At 45.3% G+C, this 23,349-nt stretch overlaps 1 protein-coding gene across 2 annotated transcripts in view; it reads right to left on the bottom strand.

Annotated features, from left to right (window-relative positions):
- Positions 1 to 23,349, bottom strand: part of Tgfb2 (transforming growth factor beta 2) — an 83,306-nt gene that overhangs the window by 21,154 nt on the left and 38,803 nt on the right. For both annotated transcript variants that reach the window (XM_021160653.1, XM_021160661.1), the window contains one exon: positions 5,498 to 5,661. In XM_021160653.1, coding sequence (XP_021016312.1) covers positions 5,498 to 5,661 — 164 coding nt within the window. The remainder of the gene's footprint in view (positions 1 to 5,497; positions 5,662 to 23,349) is intronic.

Genomic DNA, 23,349 nt, shown 5'->3' on the forward strand with positions numbered 1-23,349 from the left:
AAAAAAAAAAAAAAGAGTTGCCTTATTCATTGTCGCTTCACAGCAATAGAACCCCAACTGAGAGACTACCTTTTAAATATCTAGATCTGTCCTTGCGGGGGATCCTTAAGAGCTATGTTCTAAGCCTACTTATAGAACAAAAGTCCTATCAAAAGCTATTTTGAACTTTATCAAAATGCCAGAGTCATACAATAAGCATGTTTTCTCCCTTGGGAGAGACTTTGGCCTTAAGGAGATTATAGAAGAGTTGAGAGATGAGACATTTGCTGCATGATAAAAAGAACCTTATTGAAAGTCAGTTCAGAGGGGGTTGTGGTTAGGGTCTCTTCCAGGGAACCCATTCCCAGTGTCTACACTGGGAGGTTCACAAACATTTGTAATGCCAGTTGTGGGGAATCTGATGTACCCTGTCTGGCCTCAGTGGACATGAGGCACGTGCGGCATCATATACACAAAAATTTAAAAATTAAAAATCAATTCATAATAGCAAATTTTTTGATAATGGATCAGGAGATACTAGTAAGAGACGGGGAGCAAAGCAAAGGGCTGTCCCCATTGACTTAATTGCATTACAGTAATTCTCCAAAGGACACAAAAGACACATCACGGCCCCTTGCCCACTCACCATCCTTAGAGATCTAATCAAGTGAACACACAAGCCCTAAAATGGCATTCAGCACTCTGCTCTGCTCTCTTCATAGCAGGAACCAGGTCAGACCAAGTCCAACCAGAGAGAACAGACAGCACTGTAAGTCATTTCCTAACCACAAGCCGGTTGTAGAAGAAGTACCTCCTCTAGGTGACCACTAGATCCAGATACTAGTCCACCTCTGCTTTTGATATGCAACTCTTGGAAGGCACATTGCCTCAGAGACCCATTCCAGAAAACCTTTCGCTCCAGTTTATGATGTAGAGGCTGAGAGAGGAGAGACATTTGCTGGGCCAAAAAGCCAATACGGAAAAAGGTAGGGATCACAAGCAAGCCCAGGGATGGCTAGTTACCAAGTTCCTTTTCTCCTCTACTGCAAAGGGCTCATGCTCGTGCTCAGAGGGTGTGGGAAATGTTCTCTAAGTAAGCCCTGAGGCAGCTCATGGGGGAGCAGGCAGGAATCAGACCCTGTGTGATAGGGACTACAGAGCTCAAGGTTTGTTTATGACATTTGGGAGCCAGACTATAAATTAGAGATATTGTTCTACGAAAGTTCAAAAGAGTGCTTGGGAAATTACAGTGGTAATTGCTGGAGACAGAGCCTGCCCAGGAAGTTTCCACGAATGAACTCTGCACCCGACACATCTCTGACAAGCAATGTGCTTTGTATTTGGATCACACCGACTTGCAAAGGGCCAAAGCTATACCTTCAACACACATGGTTCCAGCACCACAGCCGTGTGCTTTCTGCAGATATGGTGGAGAGGTCGAGAATATGGCTCCCAGAGCCAGACAGCCTGGATTGGAATCCAGACATAGCTCTCCTCAAGTCCAGTGGCCAACAAAGTCACTGAAGTTCATCAGGCTCTTGGTATCCTTGTTTATAACATACAGGGGATGGCAGTACCTACCTTGAAGGGTTTTTTTTTTTTTTTTATAAAGGGTGAATGTCTCTTTTCACACACACACACACACACAGAGAGAGAGCATCACACAGTGCATAGTACATACTGTGTGAGTTAGTACTATCAACATTGTTCTATTGTTCCTGGGTTATATTATTATAAAAACAGCAATACTAGCACCATTAGTCACTATTGAATGATTGGGATTTTTTTTTTTTTTTTTTTTTTTTTTTTTTAGTATGGACAAGAAGGACTGCTGTCTGTGTGACTTTCTGGGTCCCATCTCCTCACAAGGCTAGTTGACTCAGGGTAGCATCATGACTTAATAGAAATGCTAACAATTGAACCTCCTTATGAGGCAGGCAGGTCATTTGATCACTCTTAAGACCCTGAGATATCAATGGCCTTGTGTGAAGAGTGTGTTTTAATGCATCATGGTTGTTTTGTTTGTTTATTTGTTTTGGAGGGTGGCTGAAATGGTTGCTATGCTGTGTATGTCTCCGATGTGGCGCCAGAGGTAAGATCAGTCTTAAGGGGATTGTGTGTTGTAAAATTCCATACAACAGGAGCACAGTATAACTTTTTTTTTCAGTAGCATACTTTGCAAGTCTAATTTAACAGACAGTCAGGTTTTCTGGCTGACCTCTTTTTATTTTATATCCTCTTGGGCAATATGAGAAATGAAAGCTGAGCATTCTCTCTCTCTCTCTCTCTCTCCCCCTCTCTCTCTTTCACACACACATACACACACACACACACACACACACACACACTTGGTGTGGGTGGAGGAAAGAGTGGCAGTTTTCATTAACTCCATTAGCACTGTTTCCCCCACAGTAGCTAGGCACCCATCCTTTCACATCTAAGGAACCCAGATCTCTCCAAGTGAAGGTCCAGCCCATCCACTGTCATCCTAACTTACACTCTAAAGCCTCCGATGCACATTTCAGATTCCTGCCCAGATGAACTATGTAGGCCATCTGCTTCTGTGGGTGATGATTTGTTCTCTCTCCTAAAATTATTTTGCTCCACAAACATCAGTTCTCCACTTCATCTTTAAGTCTAAATATTTAATTCTTTTGCAGCTCAAACTAAAATATGAAATGGACAGAGAGGATCTATGGTTGTGCTGCTGTTTTCGTGAGCTGTTGTATCATGGCACTGTGTCTGCTCCCCTTCAGCTGGACCCTGTAGAGACCAGGTGTAATGGGGCAAGATGGAAGTTGCAGAGAGTAGGAGGTAAGAGGTCAGCTTTGATTTCCTCCTGTTAAGGTTCTTTCTTTCTTTTTAAAAAAAGATTTATTTACACTATAGTTGTCTTCAGACACTCCAGAAGAGGGCATCAGATCTCATTACAAATGGTTGTGAGCCTCCATGTGGTTACTGGGATTTGAACTCAGCACCTTCAGAAGAACAGTCAGGGTTCTTAACCACTGAGCCATCTCTCCAGCCCCCCTGCTAAGGTTCTAATGGATTACACTGGAGAGGAGCACTCTCGTGCTAAGTTCACAGTGATGCACACACACACACACACACACACACACACACACACACATATGACCAACGGCTCCAAAAACAGTACCACCATCTCCACTCCAATGGTAAGCTGACAAAAAACGGCAAAGAAAAATGGAGCTTCCAATAAAGGGATCAGAAGCAGACATCCTCTAGAGGACAGCTCGGGAGTGAAAGAGATAGAATAAGGGTGGACTTTATAGGGGTTGGTATCAAGGAAATGGTCCTCTGCAGACCTTACTTCCATGGCTGGGTTTTCTGGCCAGCATCACTCCATTATACTGGTAAAAATCTCAAGTCCAAAGGGACATCATTGCTGCTGGGGCATCTTCCATGCTCCCCCTTGTCTAATTCCATGCTTCTCACTTATGTTCTTAACTAACAACTCATAATCCAAATGAATGATGGACAAGGAAATGTATACTCCATAAGTAACTTCTGTTTAATAGTTATTCATATATTCTCATGAACTCACAGATAGCAGGTACACTGTAATTTCCCATTTTCATAATGAATGAGGAAAATCCTAATCTTGATTATTCAACTTTTCAAATAATTAAAACCCAGAACAATGACATTTCTACATATAAATGTCAATTGCTTTTTTTCTTCTTCTTCAAATAAGCCTACCTGTGAACCACACTGCCTGAACCAGGGATCTGTTCTTAGTCTCCTTAAGCCTCTCTCTGTTATACTCTGCCTGAAGGCCACCTTCTCCTGTTTTTTTTCTTAATTCCAGGCATGGAACACTTTATCCTGGGTACATACAATAAGCCCACAAAGACTCAGATGTTGGGAGCTTATGGCTTAGCTCAGTGGTAGAGTGCTTGCCCCACATACACAAAGCACTGAGCCTGATTCCCAACACTGCATAAATAAATAAATAAATAAATAAGTACAACATATTGGAATGCCTGTCACCACACTGCTGTTTCTGCTCAGAATGACCCCTCACCTTGTTTTAATATACTTTAAAATGGTTTTGGAAGCCTTATTTGAGCACTGATGCCTTGAGAGCTCCCAGTCTCTGCTTTCTACGCATGCAAATGTTGTTCCCTTGACATGATGACATTTAAGCTCTGGGTTTGTACATCTGCCTTCCTCACCAGATGTAGGGTTTTAAAGAACAGCTTCATGGTACACACAGATTACCTGAAGACAGTGGTGAAATTCTTAGAAAACTCAGTTATGTAAGTTTTATGTTCTTGTTTTAATCCCAGATGTAGAATACTAGGCTGCTTCACAGCAGGTGATTGTGATTTGCATCATGCACTAGCAGGGGTGTGATTTTTGCCAGCTGCACATAGTTTAATTCTGGGGATTCTGGAGGGGAGAGGGTATAAAGGGAAGAGACCCAAGAAGGAGGGACAGCTGCAGTTTCCCACTGCTGCTCCCATTCCCCACCCCTACCCCCACCCCTACCCCCATCCCTACCCCCATCCCTACTCCTATCCCTATCCCTGCTCCCCCACCATGCTGCTGGTCCCTGCTGGTCCCTGCTGGTCCCTGCTGCTGCATTTGCTATTGCTGGTTTGCTGATTTGCTAGATATCCTGATGACTAAGACTGGCCTTGCCCCAAGGAACTTTATATCCTTAATCAGCTGAAAGTAGCCTAATGAGGTCTACACCTTCCTTCCCTTCTAACCTTCTTTCTCTCTTACCTAGTGTTGGGGTGTTGGGAGGGGTTAGAAAGGAATAAGAGTTGGAAGGGAGGTAGAGATATAAGAACACAATAAACTTGTGTACTAAGCAATAACTAGTGTAAAAAGTACGCCAATGGGAGACCTCTTTAAAACAGAACATGTAGAAAAGGAGTATCTGCATTTCACATAGAGCCTATGATTCAAACCTCAGACCCACAAACTTCCCCTGAGACCCTTGATTCAGAGTCTATATCTGAAATCTCAAGGACCCCACTCTTCCCCTGTAGTTTAAACAGCACCTAGCAGCTCTACTGACAAGATGAGATATCAGGAGATGTCAGGGCAACTGGCACAGCGTAGAACAGAATCTGCACATGTAGGCTAGAGGCCAGTACATTCGGGATTGGCTGTGGGAGAGGGGAAAAAATGGGAAGCAGAGACAAGACAGGTTATAAGAAACAGGAAATGAGGTAGAGAGAAAAGAGATGAGGAAAAGGAGAGGCGAGTAAAGGAGAAAGGAGACCCCACTCAGCTTCTCTGCCTAGGGTGGTCCGTGTGATCTGGCTTTCTAGGCCACAGGTCTGACCTGTGCACTAGAGTCTAGGTTGAGTTCTCCAGGGTGTGCAGTGTTGGTATTCCATTCTATGTCTCTGCCTTGCCGAGTGAAGAGGGAGCAGCTGTTTCAGTGAGAGTATCAACAAAGTATCACGGAAGCATATAGAAGGAAATCCTAGGAGTAGAAAGTGTCTCACGCACTCACTCAACCAGAGCACAGGTTGGTTACCTGGTACAGTTCAATCCGCTGCTCGGCCACTCTGGCTTTGGGGTTTTGCAAGCGGAAGACCCTGAACTCTGCCTTCACCAGATTCGAAGCATTTTTCTCCATTGTTGAGACATCAAAGCGGACGGTTCTGAAGTAGGGTCTGTAGAAAGTGGGCGGGATGGCATCTGTAAAAAGTTAGCACAACCACCGTTGAGAAAGATTCAATCCATCATGCTCTCAAGAAAGACCACAGTGTGAGATAATCCCAAGGAGCCATAAAGGGAAATGGCTACAGAGTTTGGTTTCCAATGACCAATTTAATACCATTAGCAATTTAACCAGGAACAAACTAAAATCAACATGTGTGTTTGGTTCCAGGAGAAGCAGATTAAGAGCGATTAACAAACCATTTCCAACCACCACATCTGAATGCAAGCAGTTAACCCAGTCTTTTGAAGGCTGACAGACCAGTGGAAAACCCCAGATGGTTACGAATTGGAACAAGTTCATGACAGTTGATGGCTGGAGAGAGCTGCTGGGCTTGCATACACTTTAATCAGATATGCCAAGAAAATAGCTCCTAAATGGCAAGGTTTCTTTCTCCCCATGTGGCTTTTCCTTGAAAGTTTGGCACCCAGCTACCCTACTCCTATTCAGGCTCATGGACCAGGTCTTTTCTTTCTTTCTTTCTTTCTTTCTTTTCTTTTTTGTTTTTTTTTTACTTTTAAAGTCTGGGTATGCACACACATGACCAAGTCATGACAAGAAAATCTGAATAAAACAAGAGCAGACCCACAAACTGCCCACACCTGGGTCAGCCTTCAAATTCTTGGGGGAAGGCAACTTCATCTGTAGGTAAAAGGTGATCCTAGCTACGAAAGGGGAAGAATAAAGCACCAATCCCTTTACTTTGGAGTCTCATGGAAGACAACACATGTGATGTTACATGACAAGTTCAAGACCACGAATTGGTTAGAATCTTCTGTAATTTTCCAGCAACTGTCCTTTGCCTCTGAATATGGGCGTGAGATTACCCTAAGACCCAAGCAGGCTGCCCTGTCTCTTTGATTTCACTTCCAACACTTATTGAGCACCAACACTGGGTGGGCCAACAGAACACTGGCTTTTAAGTATGTTTCTATAATCACCCAATTCTCGCCTGTGAATATACCTTCCCCATTCTAGAATGTTCTAGCTGATCTGGACACTCTACTTCTTGTGCTTACACACACATGACATCATTACAACATGATCGTCCCCAGTTATGTTTCTCTTTAAACACTTTGACTGTTTCTGCATTGTTTGTTTGTTTGTTTCTTCATTTTGTTTTTTCCTGTAAAAAAATTTTAAACTCTGGAAAATAGAGACTACTTGCAAGGAATTTCTTCCTCCTCCCCACAGGGCAGGACTCTGAATATAGGGATTTCACCAAAGATTTCTTGTTTACATAGTTGATCATCAATGAGTGTCTCGAACGGGTCAGATATCTGGTTATTGGTAATACTAACTTATTAAACGAGTCATCTTGCTGATCAGCTATAAATAGCCCTCATGATTTCCTGGGAAATCCATGCCTTGACAATGTTACTGGAGTGTGAGATACAAAGCAGATTTCCTCACCTTTAGGAGCGCTGCAGGCTTTGCAGCACGGGTGCCCTTTTTTTTTTTAAGATATTTTCTTTATATACATTTCAAATGCTATCCCGAAAGTTCCTTATACCCTCCCTCTGCCCTGCTCCCCTCCCCACCCACTCCTGCTTCTTGGTCCTGGATTTCCCCTGTACTGGGGCATATAAAGTTTGCAATACCAAGGGGCCTCTCTTCCCAGTGATGTCCAACTAGGCCATCTTCTGCTACATACGCAGTTAGAGTCATGAGCTCTGGGGGTACTGGTTAGTTCATATTGTTGTTCCACCTATAGGGTTGCAGACCCCTTCAGCTCCTTGGGTGCTTTCTCTAGCTTCTCCATTGGGGGCCCTGTGTTTCATCTTATAAATGACTGTGAGCATCCACTTCTGTATTTGCAAGGCACTGGCATCGCCTCATAGGAGACAGCTATAACAGGGTCCCTTCAGCAAAATCTTGCTGGCATATGCAATAGTGTCTGGGTTTGGTGGCTGATTATGGGATGGATCCCTGGGTGGGGTATTCTCTGGATTGTCCAACAGGTGCCCTTTCTTATCTCTCCCCATATCCTCAAGACTCTGTGAATGTAGGCTCATGGACTTCCAAGTCAATTGCCTTGTGAGTTCAGGCTTCGTGGGCTCACAAACCAGAACTCTCAGAAACAAACAAACAAATAGCCCCACACATCTAAAATAAGCAGATTTTGGAGAAAAGAAAGGATTCACTGAAACACTGTGTTGGCTGTTCTCAGTGGGACAGACTTGTGTGAAGCCTTCAGACCACCTGAAGAGTCCTTGGAGCCTCTGAACATCACAATTCCACAAGGCAGCTGCCGAGACAACACTGGCTTTTCTCTGCTTGGAATATACCCATCCCAGGAGTCATGACTCCTGGTCCTATGCTAAGCAGTGCAGCTGAAAACAGGTCGGTTGTCCTGGCACAGCACGCCAGGCGGGCAGAGCTCAGGCCAGGCACTCTGGCTTTGCATGCCCTCTTGGCCAGAGCCATCTACAGGAATCATGGCCACATTCATCTTCGCTTATCCTCTGAGTTAGACAGCAGAGGCTTCAAACATCCTTTGAAAGCGCCTCCTGGAAGAGCAAGACCCGTTTTGTGTGCTTCCTGCCATTAGCCAGAGTAAACAGCTCCTCCTTTTCCTCTTTTTCTTTCCATGGAGCCCCTCCGGAACAATTTCGACTTCTACAAACAGCCGTCTTTCACACCCTTCCACCATAATCTTCTCCTTTATCAAGTTTGTAAATAAGTGCTTTGCAGATTTATTTTTATTCTCTTTTGTGTTTATTAAACTTTGAACAATTTTTTCCCCCTTTCTGGTCTTCTGCCCATACGCACACAGTTTCCTTTTTTACAGCTGCCTCGAACCATGAGGTCAATTTTGTTTCTACTTCTTCTAAGCAAATCCCCAAATGATCCTGTCCCAGGCTTTTGAGCACTGAAGGGGCATTGGCAAATATTTACAAGAGTGGCTTGACGGCTAAATGTGGTCCCTCTTCTGTGCTCCCTCCACCCCAGGCACAGAGTTGTCTCTGCTGCTTCGCAGAACCATTTAGACAGCTTATATTTCAACTGACTGATAATATCAATCTGCATTTAGGTTCCAGTTAATACGTGAGGTGGCAGGATGTCTGAGCAGGCCCAACCAATGTCTCTGGTCAGGTTTTGAAGCCGGGTGAAACAACCAGGCCTGGAGGAGGATGTGACAAGCCAATAAAAGCTGCTGACCCAAGAGCTGTCCCCTACTGTCACCTGCTTACAGATCGCAAGACCCCTGACCTGGATGAGGGGCTTGAGCAACTTGCCAAATGTTTGTGGGTAAAGGGTATTGCTGAAAACTGCTCTAAACGAAATGGGCTAGGTTACCTCCAGCCAGAACCAGAACATGGCAAGCCTGCTCCCTCAGCTCAGGCCGCCACCAGAGCAGCAGGGTAGGGGTTTAATGGCTTGTGCAGCCCAGATCCACCCACTTAGGAATGAGCTTGAAGGAATGAGCTGTTTCCTCTGCTTCCTCCAAGAACTCACTTTCCCCTCTGGGATGGGTTCTTGCTATAATCCTCTGTAATTCCAATCCCAGCTTCCGTTCTCCTTCTGGCCAGGTGGCCAGGTACTCCCACTTGACCGGCGCCAGTTTACCCACATGCACAGCCTGGCCCACTCCTCCCTCTCTGTTTCTGACCCACTTTTTCAACTCAAGCAAACTGATTTCCCTCCAACCCTTTGGCTTTCCCAGCAGCCACTGACTCTGTAATTTCCCCCAATGCATTCATTCCCATGCCTTGCACTCAGAGAAAAGCTTGTGCACTGGAGATTCCTGTGTCACGGGTCGAGTGGTCGTCTACCCCTCCCCTGCTCTGGCTACATAGTTTTGCTAAATCGAATTTGGGGAATTGGAGAGCTGGGGGCACAGGGATTTAACTCCTCAATAATTTGCAAAGTATCTGTATACAGAAAGCTAAATGCAGCATTTAATCACGTATGACTTCATAAACATAACATACTGATTTGAGTCTGTTCCAAATAAGTAATTTATTAGATATACTGCATTCTCTCTATAAAAGCACCTTGGGCTCAGGTGTCTTTTATTTACAGTTCTTTACTTCTGCATAGACCAGAGCTGACTTCTTGGCCTTGTGACCAGAGCAGGTGCGGGGGCCTCATATTCAGGCCCTTACTCTAAGTTGAATGCCCTATGGTATCATTTTGAAATATTTGATAATGTTTTAATTCATTTCTTTGATGTGAAGTCCTATAGGACAATGGGTGTGAGCTTGGAACCTCAGCCCTTGTACTGACCTATCCTGCCAGGATTTGCTGCTTCTGCCCTTTGCTCTCTGCTGGTCCTAGCCTCACACAAGGTTCTTGGATTGCATGGTGATCACTATTGTCCTCTATACTTAGAAGAGCTGGGGTCAGGCACAACACTCAAGTTATTTTGTGATGGCAACTGCCCCGTCCCTTGATGGCAGTGTCATGGTGCATTCAGGAAAACATCCACTGGGGATCCCTAGCCCACTTTACTTGCCAAGCATAAGCCACTAGGGAACTTACAATATCTTGGGATAGAGCAACAGACTTATGGGGAAGAATATGCCTGCTTGGAAATATCACAGGCAGCTAGGGTCAGAGGAGCCCTAGCAACAGGTAGGCTGAACATTTTGAGTTAACAAGTGTCTGTGAGAATCTCTCAGTGAAATATCACCTAGTACCATCACAAGGGAGCATAGCCAACATAGTCAGAGGCTAAGGGCAGACAGAGAGACAGAAAGAGACAGAGAGACAGAAACCAAGGTGAGGGGAGGCAGAGAGAGAAACAGAGAGAGACAGAGACAGAGAAAGAAACTATGAAACAAAGCCAAATGTTGTACACACTATGACCGACCTTTCTTCCTTCTTCTTCCTCCCTTCCTCCCTCCCTCCCTTCCTCCCTCCCTCCCTCCCTTCCTTCCTTGCTCCCTTCCTTCCTTCCTCCCTCCCTCCCTCCCTCCCTCCCTTCCTTCCTTCCTTCCTTCCTTCCTTCCTTCCTTCCTTCCTTCCTTCCTTCCTTTCTTCTTCACTGGTGCTTCCTTCCTGGTGGTATTAGGAAGTAATCCAGGGCCTTGTGTATGTCATGCAATTGCTCTACAACTGAGCTATATCCCCAGCTGTTCTAGAATTTTCTACAGGCTCTCTTTTTCTGACTGAGCAGGAGACCCCCATGGTTTCTCTTTGAAGAAAGGCCCTGCTACATTCACACAGAACATGAAGATCTCAGGACAGGAAAGGTCTCAGTGGGGATCTCAGTTCTAATACCAGCTTGGTGGCTGAATACACTCAGGAGCGTGATCTAGCTTTTCAGAGCCTGTCTCTTCTCTATGTACCCAGGCAAGTCAATATTGAATGGTGCTGTCGGGACCACATGAGAAAACAGAAGGGAAGTTGGAGCCCTGGATCCTGCACAAATCTATCCTCAGGTCCCTTGCAAAGCTGCCAAGTGGCCACTGGGTCTTTGTGAATGTGCCCAGGAGGGAAGCTCTCTTGCTGCCTGACAGAATTCATTAGAGGCAAAGAGAAGGAACAAAACCAGCTGCATGTCCCAGGGTACCAAATAAAGGGCTCTGTGTGCTCAAATTCCTGTCCTCTCTATGGTGGGGGGCAGGCTGAGTAGTAGTCAGAGTTTTTCAGTCCCCACCATCTTCCGCTTGTTTAACTGAAAGTCCTGGGTACTCTAAAGGGTGACAAGACAATTCCATTCTCCCATCAAAAGTCTCTACATGGAGCAATGCTACCCCTACCCCATAACGCTCAAAGAGGTCTCAAAAGGGGAGGGGGGTCAGGCATAGCAGTGCACACTCATAATCTCAATGTTTTGGAGGCTGAGGTAGGAAGACTGTCATGGGTGGGAAGCCAGCCTAGACTAGACATCAGCCGTTCTAAGCTGACTAGGGATATATAGGAAGACAAAACAAAACAAACAAGAAACAACAACAACAAAGAAACAAAATCCGACAGTGGTGGCACATGCCTTTAGTCCCAGCACTCAGGAGGCTGAGGCAGGTGAATCTCTAAGTTTGAAGTCAGCCTGGTCTACAGAGTGAGTTATAGGACAGCCAGGACTACCCTGTCTGGGGAAAAAAGACAAACAAACAAATAAAACAAAGAAACAACGTTGAAGAAAGGTCTTACATATGTGTTCTGACAAAGAACGAAGAAACAGAATCTGTAGACATGTGCTAGGATGTCCAGAGCTCTGCTCTTAGCGCTCTAGGGTTGATTCCTCCACTCAGTTGGTTACATCACAACATTGACAAGAAAAAGACAGGTGGCCTGTTGAATTCTTGGGTCAAAAAATCTACAGATATTTGCTGTATTTGCTAAATACTGGTTCTCAAAGTGCTGTTCTGGGTCCACAGCCTTGTGAACTTGGAAACCTGAGATAAAATACCCACCACTGGAAAGGGGCATATTATGCACCAGCTCTGAGATACCCTCCCTTTCCCCATGATTCAACCTGCTGGCTCAACCTCCTGGCACACTGATTGATCCCTGGCTGGTCAAGCCAGTGCTGTTACACAAGATCACTGGAGATCAGGAGAAACTCTTGGTGCCCAACAGCAGCAGTCATCTAAGCAGAACCCACCAGTGTTCTTTGTCCTTGGGGAATTTCCATGATGAGCAAGAAAGGTCAGCAGGTCAAAGTAAAACATAGACTGTGTGGGTTTGCAAGGGGTTGGTAGTAGTGTGGGGAGGTTTTGTGTGTTCTGCTCCCTGAGGCCATCATAACCTACCTGCACTTTAAATCCAGCTAGACTCCTTCCCCAAAGCTGTAAGAGGCTTCCAAGCCAATGCAGGGCCCTTCTGGAAAGAGTGGAGCTCAGACTCCTGAGGCTGGGGAAATTAGGAATACACAGGAAGGGAACCCCCCCTCACCTGGGATCTACTTTGTATTTCCTCTTGGTTGGGAATTGAAAGACTTCTGCACAACTGAGAAAACTGAACTTGCCTGCAAAGGCATCTCTTAAAAAGATGTTAAAAACAATCTCTTCTTTAGGCTAGAATGTTTGTAGCCTCTAGCTTAACTGTCAAACATTCCCCTCCCATTAAACCTAACCATACACCTCATAAAACTAGCTTACAGTTCCATCTGCCCAAGGAAATTCTTTGAGATAAGATAAATACATAAACCAGCTCATATATTTTTAGCTAATTTTTAAACCTCGTAATCTTTACATTTTGTTGGAAATTATGACATGACTTAAAGTATGGAATTCTAGATTCAGTCATTGTGGAAACAACTGAAAGCGAGGCTCTTGAGGGGCCAGCATGTAATACCTTGGTTGTATACTGTCCTTTCCTTAAGTCTCCCTCTCTGGAAACATTCACCCTTAAACCTGAGGCATGTACCACCCCTTATCTTGTCTCAATAAACTTATGTACTGCGATAAATGTTGACTGGTCTTCAGATTCTTTTCTGCAGTGTTGGCAAGGATCTGCTCTGCCTGAACAGAGATTCCTAAGTGGGGAGCACAGCCTAGGAGCACAGGGCTGAGCTCTCTGGCTTCCCACTACCGCTAGCACTCAAAGAATGGGGAGAATAGTCTACATTTGCTACATTTCCTAGGCGACTCTTGAGTACCTTAGATTTTGAGAATCACTGAAATAAAGGACAGGGGGAAAAAAGCCACAAATAAACCCCACAGCACAAAGGAGCATCTAGGCTTTTGATCAGACATTGCACATATCACATGATCACATTGCACATATCACATGAGTACAAGTATCCACCTGTCTTCCAAGATAAGAAACTCCAGCGCGGGCAGAAGAATTCACGTCCTTGCAGACAGCTGGTATAAGCAAACGTGGTAGGTCTTCATGCTATTCTCATTTTAATGGCCTCCGTTGCTTTTGTCCTCTGAATCCCACTGTTTAAGAATGGGCACTCAACCTGAGGGCTTTATCAGCATCCTAGCTGACTGGTTGGATGGCAGGTAATTCTTTGCACTGCCATTTTTGAGAACGTCGACCAAAGACTCTGATCATCGGACCCAATGAGTTTGGCCAGCCTTCCATTTCCAGTTCCTCAATTCATGAATTATCTAGGGGTGAATAAAGTGTGCCTACCCCACCCTCCCCTCCCATAAAAGAAAGGACCACTCTGCTCATACTGCGTGCGCTGCAGAAAAACCACACTACTTCTGAAATGAAGAAACGCAGTGTAGGCAAACGGAAATAACTTTTAGCTGGCATCAAGGGGAGGAGTTACTTGCAGTCAAAAGTACGTTGATTCTACACTCTCTGCCTCCTGTGAAAAGAGACTCACCACGTGGGGTGCATGAACGCCACCCGGGCAGAAGTGTCAACGATGGCATTTGATGGGCTACTGCGACAAGAACACACAGAAGGAAGCTTTGTCCCCTTCAATAAAGGTCACCTTGAGAAAGTTTGATGGGAGGAGCTACATCTTCACTCCCTAATAGACTGCTCCTTGGTTGGGTGGGGGAGCTGGGGCTGCACACTGTGACCATCTCCAGTAAGAGGGATGTTGCTAACTCCAGTATTGTCCGAAATCTTTCCGACTTCCTCCGCGCGTACCTACTCCCCTAACCCTATTAACATCTACATATAACACTGCTGGCGCCTTCCAACGAGCAGAAGGGACTCTTTGTTTCCCTTTCCACGACAGACTCCACCACCCTGAAGCTTAGCAGTGATTAGTATGGCCATGGGACATGCTTAGTGAGTGTAACGGTCCCTCGTTCCTGACATCCTCAGTGTGCAGGAAAGTAGACACCCCACCCCCACCCCAAATGCAACAAGACAATCAACGCACCCATCAGTTGGATGGCAATAAATCAGTCTTATTTGTGTGTGCATAGGTGCAGCCAGCAAGAAACCAAGACAATTGTGTTTTGGGGTTTTCTGAAATTTGTCTTGGCACACTGGCCATAGATTTAGTTTCACTGCCACATCCTGACACCGCTGACACTGAAGTCGCAGCAATTTAACACAAAATGACTGAGAAATAAACAGCACATTGGCCGTGGTTTCTGATTTTTCTCTCCGGCCATCCCACCTATTAAATGTAACAAGGCACCACAGCATCTGCAATTTACAGCAGAGTCTCCGAGAGGAGGACGGTGTCAGACTTGACATGCCTGCCGCTGGCAGTGGGGAGCCTAATTGTGCCAGCATCAGCTTGTGTGACTTGGCCTTCATCAAGTTGCTATTTGAGACCCTGCTATACTGTCAGCAGGACTGTTTGGGCCCCTTCTTACACGGCGGAAAAAAAATGAAAAAAGTGAAATAACAGTGGCGCTGGCTCGTGATGTTTGGTTTTCTTGAACTGTGACAGACACGGAGTTTCTACTTTCTATCCCAAAGTTTCCATTGCCCCCATAAAACCCCTCCTCTTTGGAGGCACCCATTTCTCTTACTGTTCCAGGTTTCTCAGCCACCTCTAGGCTGGCTGGGGAGGTTTGGGGCTTCACAGTAAAAGCTCTGGATACCGGAAAGCAGGTCAACTGTGTCTGCAAAGGCTACTGGCTAGCTTAGAAGCAATACAGGGAAGGGAATCATGGAAAGAGTATGGCTGGACCCACATTTAAAGAGCTAGTCAATGACCTCAATGGTCTTCCATGGACAAGCCACCATAGCTCTGGAGATAAGCTATGGTTTCTTTTGCTCACTTATTTCTTTGTTTTTGTTTTTTTTGGTGTTTTGTTTTATTTTGTTTTGTTTTTGTACATTTTTTTAATTGGATATTTTCTTTATTTACATTTCAAATGTTTTCCCCTTCCTAGGTCTCCCCTTCTGAAACCCCCTACCTTTTCCCCTGCCTCTATGAGGGTGCTCCCCACTTACCCACCCATTCCCGTCTTAATGCCCTGGCATTCCCCTATACCGGGGCATCAAAGACCCTCAGGCCCAAGGGCCACTCCTCCTACTGATGTCCAACAAGGCTACCCTCTGCCACATATGCTGCCGAAGCTATAGGTCCCTCCATGTGTATTCTTTGGTTGGTGGACCAGTCCTGGGGGAGCTCCAGGGGGTCTTGCTGGTTTACACTATTGCTCCCCACATGGGGCTGTAAACCCTGTCAGCTCTTTCAGTCCCTTCTCCAACTCCTTCATTGGGAACCCCACACTCAGTCCAATGGTTGGCTGAGAGCATCCACCTCTGAATTCGTCAGGCTCTGGCAGAGCCTCTCAGAAGACAGCTATATCAGGCTCCTGTCCCAGTTGCTTGCTTATTTCTACGAAAGGATCTAGCAATGTAGCACAGGCTGGCTTTGTACACATGACCGTTCTGCCTCAGCCTCCCAGTGGTAAGATTCCATGCATAGACTACCGATGCTCTGTTCAGCACTGGGATCTGATGTTTGGCATCAGTACTACAGGGTACAATATCTTTGTTTATAACACGTACATCTCTTTTTCTTCCTCCCTCATTTCCTCCTTTGTCCACATCTCCCTTCCTTTCTTCTTCCCTCCTTTCCTTCATCTCTTTCAACTTCCTCCCTCTCCCTTTCTCCTGTCTCTTCTACTCCATTCTCTTTCACTCCTTTCTTTCTTCCATTTAAACTATGCTTTTAGGAGCACTCAAGGGTGACCAGGGCTGGCTGTTTCTGCAGAGGACCTGAGTTCAGTCCCCAGCCCCCACGTGGAGGCTCACAGCTTAGTGCAACTCCAGTTACCAGGGATCTGGTACCCTCTTCTGGTCTCTCTGGCTTTGCATGCATAAGATACATACATATGCATTCAGGCAAAACATATACGTGCATACATAATACACACACATACATACATACATACATACATACATACATACATACATACCAAAGCATCTGTGCATTTTTTTTCTCTGACATCCAGTCACCTTTTTGAACCACCAGTGCAGCTAAAGAGGCTATGACCCCTGACCCCACAACATCATAATTCATACAACTACTGCAGAGAACAGCAATCACTCCAAACAAGCCCAATAGAACGACACCAACATGTGTTGATTGCTTTAGTAAATTTCACTGGAGCAATTTAAAAGTCATCCTGAACCCCTTAATAAGAACCATATTATTTTTCCTTTCTCTTTACAGATGAAGAACCTGAGGGATTAAGATTTTTCTACAATTCCACCAAACATTGGCAAAGCATGAGTTAACAGACACAACCCTTGACATCCTCGCTCTTCCTGGGACAATCTCACTTTCCCTGTGCTGCAAACAACATAGAGACAAGCCCTGGCATTCTCTCTGCTAGGGCAATGCCCCCTCCTGCAGTTCTGTTGTGATCTCTGTGCACACTGCGGGCAGAGCAGCTCCTTATCAACATGACAACATTGCCCAAATCTTAAAAGCAAGCAAGCAAACAAACAAATAAAATCAACCAACAGCTAGGGTGCTAGTTCCCTCTCCATTGCTGTGATAAAACACCACAGCCAGACTTAAAGAGGAGAGAGTTTATTTCCACTTACAGCTCCCTCCCAGGTGAACGGAAGTCAGCGAGGGGACTCAAGGCAGGAATTCAAGCAGACACGTGGAAGAGAGCTGCTTACTGGCTTGTTCCCCAGCTTCAAATTCAACTAAGCTACCTTTCTTACACCTCCCAGGATCAGCTGCCCAGGGATGGCACTGGCCTCATGAGATATTCCCTTCCATTTAAATCATTAATAAAAAATAAAATAAAATAAAATAAAATAAAATAAAAAAGTGCCCACAGGCCAATCAGATGGCATTTTTCTCTGTTGAGGTTCCCTCTTTCCCGGACATGATCCTAGTTTGTATCATGTCGACAGGATGGGTTCTTCCTGGTTTCTGCACGCTTCTTGCTTAGGGCTTTTTATTTTCCTTTTTGAAAGGCAGTCACTTAATTACTTTGAGGCGCTGTGCTGATACACTGCTCTGCCTTAAAACTAACGTTAATAAGTGGCAGGACACACCCTGCTAGAATTGCAAGCTGTGTGTCAACTGAGCCCAGTGGCATGAGATATTAGTGGGAGCATCTTAAATCCATGGCTTGGCAGAGAAGGGCATGAAAAGGAATCGACGATCCTGATGAGCCAGTCTGAAGGAAGTAAAGCAAAAGCCGAGATGCGCTGGGCGTGGTGGCGCACGCCTTTAATCCCAGCACTCGGGAAGCAGAGGAAGGCGGGTTTCTGAGTTCGAGACTAGCCTGATCTACAAAGTGAGTTCCAGGACAGCCAGAGCTACACAGAGAAACTCTGTCCCAAAAAAACAAAACAACCAACCAAACAAACAAACAAACAAAAAAGCCGAGACGCTCACTCTCTGCAGCCCTTCGGGGTGGTGTGAGCCTGTATGGAGGGGCTGCTTGTACCCCTCAGGTGTGTGCAGGGTCAGTACCATCTGACCCCTCTGACTGTCAAACCTGAGACTCAGCCCAGCAGCCTCTGAGAGCTCCTGAAAGACAAATGATCTCTGTCAGGGGCCAAGTGCAGGGCTTCAGGGGAGACCCAGGTCTGCTCCCTAAGAGAAAGGCTTCCAAGTCAGTCCCCTCAGTACTGATGAAAAATTCCGAGGCCACTACTCATCTCTTCTTCTCCTCATCTCACTTCTATGCAAATAATTTCTATTCCTTTTGCTGTTTCTCATATTCTCCTTTTCTTGTTCTTTCATATTCACTTTTCCTCGTTCTCTTTGCCCCAATATGAAAACTAATCCTTTAAGCCTAAATGTAATCATAGAGGCACAACAGGGATCCATTGCCTGCTCTGAACTTGCACTTTAAAAAAAAAAAAAAAAAACACCTACACCTCATATTGTGGATATTTTATTTTTACTTTTGTACCCACACTACAATTCTATGCATTTCTGTGGGAACAAATTTATAGTCCCTCCCCTCCCCCAACTTTTTTGGAGGCAGGATCTCACTAAGTAGCCCAGGCTAGTCTGGAACTTGCTATGTAGATCAGGCTGGCAGGGAAAGCAGAGAGAGTTCTGCCAACTTCACAAGGGCTGGAATTAAAGGTGGGGCACCACACCTGGCCAAGACACCACCATCCTGCACTGATGCCCTGAGGTGTCTGTGTATACAGCGCTCATCACTTATCACTATTCCCTGTGTGTTTAATTTGCTGAAGCTGATTTGGGAGTAGAACTCACTGAGAGGAATTTGAAGGCTGGCACAGCAGACCTGTGTATCAGTTTGTTAAATGATGTTTCAGGAGACAGGTAACCTAAATTGATAACCTAAATTCACAGATAAGAAACAACGTGTTGAACATGTGTTGAACTGGATACAGACCCCAGTGCTCGCTAAACTCACTCCTCCAGGCTCCGTGCACTGAACTGCTCAATTCCACACAGAGCAGCCGAGTCTGAAACAAGGCTGTCGCCTGTCATTATGATGGGGCTTCTGATTTAAACCAGTGGCATGCTTCAAAGTAGGTCATCAGGCCAGCTGTGCCCCTACTGAAAACAGACAGTAGGAAAGTTCTGGGAGCCGCTTTATGCCAGCATTCCCAACCTGTACTAGCCAACTCTCCAAGACTGGCTTCCAAACACATATCCTTCAAAGGCTGAATGCTAGTTTAGAGTTTTCTTTATGCTAAATGGTAGCTCTCCATCTGGACTGTAAAGATAGTGAGGTGTATGACCTGCTTGGAAGGATTGCTAAGTTCCTCAATATCTCCATTGACATTTCCGTAGATAATCACTTGGAACCTTACAGAAAACACTAGAGGTTTCCAGGATGGAGCCCTTTCTTAGGGCTGATGGGTACTTGCACAGGGTGTGCACGCATCCCTCATCCTGTTTGTACTGGCGACACAGCTATGGGCAATTAAGATATGGGAGCATATAGGAATTACAGGAATCCAGAAGAACCGTACCGCGCAGGAACTCTGGAGCACGGCCAGGGTGCGATGCTTATTTTAAGAATCCTGTTCATTTGGGCGTCAGGCGGCTTTCTGTGCTTCGAGGTCGGGTCACCATTTATAAGAGGAAAAACAAAAAACTAAAGGAGTCTTTAGTTGAGTCTTCACTGCAGAAGCAGCCCTTTCCAACGTTTAACATGCTACTTTAACAATTGAACTCGGTGAGAACAATCCTACAGAGTGACCCTACTGCTGAGCTGCGGTGCCAATATTTTTGTGTACAGAGGCCATAGAATGTCCACATTTTAATCCACTCTGAGGAAGACTGGGAAAGAGACTGAGTAAAACACGATACCCAGAGAGTCGAGCGGGTTAATCCAGCTAGTTCCAGTTTATTTGAGAGGTCAGAAAACTTAGATGGCACTGTGATTTTAAGAATGGAAAGAGGATTCTTAAGAGATAATGAGTTTCCTTTTGGGGGCAAGCTAGAGAGTTATCTCTGCTTGTCTTAGGAAGCTTGGAGAAAACTTTGTGACTGAGGTCAAAACTCAGTGGGCTTCAGACACCCCTGGCAGCCCTGGTCCCGCATAGGCTGCTGTGTAAATAGAATAGCATAAATGACCATTTAGTTGTGTCGCTGACTGCTTTCCTATGTATCTCTCTTAGCTAGGGTTTCTAATGCTGCCATGAAACACCTTGACCAAAAATTCAGTTGGGGAGAAGAGGGTTTATCTGGCTTACACTTCCATATTGTTGTTCATTATTGAAGAAAATCAGGAAGGGGCTCAAACAGGCCAGGCTCCTGGGGGCCAGAGCTGATGCTGAGGCCACTGAGGAATGTCTCCTACTGGTCTACTTAACACGGCTTGCTCGTCCAGCTTTCTTATAGAACCCAGGACCACCAGTCTAGGGATGGCACCACCCAGCCTGGGCTGGCCTCCCGCACTGATCACTAACTGAGAAAATGCCTTACAGCTGATCTTGGACGCATTTCCTCACCAGAGGCTTCTTCCTGTCTGATGATCCTTCGATCAAGTTGACACACACACCAAGCCTTATCCTTGCATCATTTACTAAATCGTCTTTTCAAAAGAGCTTTGCAGAAGACAAACCGTTATTTTACCAACGTGTTAGGATGAAATCAGAGTCCGGAGCACCACAGCGGAGTGTCCATGCATGCAAGCAAACATGAGTAAAGTTTACAAGGATACGGAGGTGGGGGGTTTACACGAAGGGGAGCTCTGCTCCTTCACTTATACCCTGAAGTCAGTGGGATCTCTCATTGTGTCGGGGGATAGGAGTGATATCACAGAAGATGCCCATTTCGTCTCATATGACGGTCTTATTAGACCCTTGTAAAGACTAACATATGAGAAAGATTCCCTTTGGATCTCTGTGGTGCTCTAAACACCACAGCCCTCATAGGCTCATATACTTGATTGCTTGGTCACCAGCGGGTGGAACTCTTCGATAGGAAGGATTAGAAGGATTAGGAGGTGTGGCCTTGTTGGAGGAACTGTGTTACTGGGGGTTGGGCTTTGAGGTTTCAAAAGCCCATGCCAGGCCCAGGCTGTCTGTCTGTCTGTCTGTCTCCCCTCCCCGCTTCCTCCCTCACCCCTAGCTTTCAGATTAGGACAGAGCTCTCAGCTACTGCACCAGCACTGACACCTCCCTTCAGGCTCCCCACCATGATGATAATGTACTAAGCTGCCGAAACTGTAAACCAGCCCCTGATTAAATGCTTTCTTTCATAAGAGTTACCTTACCTTAGTCATAGTCTCTTCTCAGTAACGGAACAATGACTAAGACAATTCCAGAGTTGAAGTCCAGCTTCCCTGGTGAAATACAAAGCAGCCAGTGGAGTCACACCATCCCCTACGGCAAGCACGCTAAATGTAGGAGGGCAATTCTGAAACCCTCATCATAGTCCAGCTTGAAGAGATAGAAAAACGTTTCAACACACAAGCTGCCTTTCAAGCAGCCTGGAAAGGATTTCTTCTCTTGGCTGTTACTGTGAACAACTCTGTTCAGTGCCAAGTGCAGAAGCGTCTTCCGGTAAGTGCACAGAGGCCTGAGGGTGACAGGACCCAAAGGGATCATGATGGAGGATGACTTATGTTCAGTGATCAGTGGCCAGCAGTTGACAGTAAACAATGATCTTCCCTGTACAGCACTTTGGGAATGCCCTGGAGGATGAAATGAGGCAAAAAGAAGGAGGAAGAAGGAAGAGAAGAAGAAAAGAGAGAGAGGAAAGGAAGACAGGCAAGTAAGAGAGAGCATATGCTGGGGTCCCTGTGATTCAGCGGGAATGAAGATGTTTTTGTGATGAAGATGTCTTTTTTTAAAATAATATTTAATATTTAATATTTTTAAAATATTATTACATTTAATAATGTAAATAAAATATTATTTACATTTAATGTAATGTAAATAATATTTTATTTACATCAAAGCTGCCCCACTCCTGGTCCCCCTTCAGAGACCCTCTCCCTCTCTCTATTCCCCCTCTCCTCCTCTGAGAGGGTGCCTCCCAACCGTAGTATGGAGATGTCTTTGGATGGGTTTGCTCTTTTGTTCCTGATGGCCCCCCGGCAGCTACACCAATAGGCAAATAGTAGGGATACCAAAATGATCATCAGACTCAGGGACAAAATTCACTTTTTGGTGCTCAAAACAATCCATAATTGTCCTGAAATTTACTGTGCTCACTGAATGTCCCTCCGGATACAGGACAACTGTGACTTCCTGTCCATCAAGAGCTCAATTAACATATGGTAGGCAATTGACTCAGGCCAACATAGACTCCAGTTGGGGCTCAAGAGGTGGCTCTGTAGATAAAGTATTTACTATGCAAACACAAGGACTGGAGTTTGGATCCTCAGAGCTCATACAAAAGCACAGAGTGAACTTGTGACACAGAGGCAAGGAAAGCTTGGGGCAAACTGGACAGTTAGACCAGCACACTCCAGGTTCCATAAGAGACCCTGCCTCAATCAGCAGCATAGAGAGCAATTAAGAAGACAGCAAACATGTACTTCTGACTTCCACACACACACTGCTACTCATGTGCACATGCACACATGCATATACATGCACTCACACATCACACATGCACGGACACCACACACATAAATACACATTTAAAAATAAATAAATATATATAAGTAACCTGAACCCTATCTCTGACTCTTTCTTTCAAAAAAAGAAACAACTGTATATGACATATTAATTTAGGAAGGCAATTGGGAGCTCTTACAACTAAATGTGCCTTTTCTACAGACTGGCTATAATTATACACAGAGTCTGTTCCCACATCCATTTCTCTGGGGTGTATGGGGCCTCTGGTTCCAGCAGCTATTCCTTCAAAGGACATCAAAACATTGTTTAAGTATCTACATATCTTCAGTATCTATGTATTCCTGCCCATGCAGTCACAGAGAGGGAGAGGCGAGACAGACCCATGAACTTCAATGGCATGTTCAGCATTCTAAATATCTTGTCTTGTTCAGATGGAATCCTAAAAGCATTTTATGAATCTAGTATAATAAAGAGGGTCAGCACAGAGGTGACTATGTCTCCAGGCTTCAATCAAGAGTATCTTGTGAGGTTAAAGGGATTTTAAAAAAATCATGCATAAACGGGTCTTGTACAGTGACCCCTGGGCTGTGTAGGAATCTGAGTTGTGCCACGTGGGAGGGCCTTTCAGAAATGAGTTTTAAGAGGATGCTGGTTGGGTTCCACTACAGATCTGCTGCGGGCACCATGACACCATCACATATAAACCAATTCCCTCATATCTAATAAGATTTGAGGCAAGACTCTACCAACTGTGGCTGGCAGAGACCTGGCTCTCTTTGATGTTCAAAGTTGGCACTCCTCTGCAGTAGCCAGGCTTGTTTGGAAGGAAGCGTCTTCTATGACTC

This window comes from Mus caroli, chromosome 1 (assembly GCF_900094665.2).
Source record: "Mus caroli chromosome 1, CAROLI_EIJ_v1.1, whole genome shotgun sequence".
NCBI classification, from domain to species: domain Eukaryota; kingdom Metazoa; phylum Chordata; class Mammalia; order Rodentia; family Muridae; genus Mus; species Mus caroli.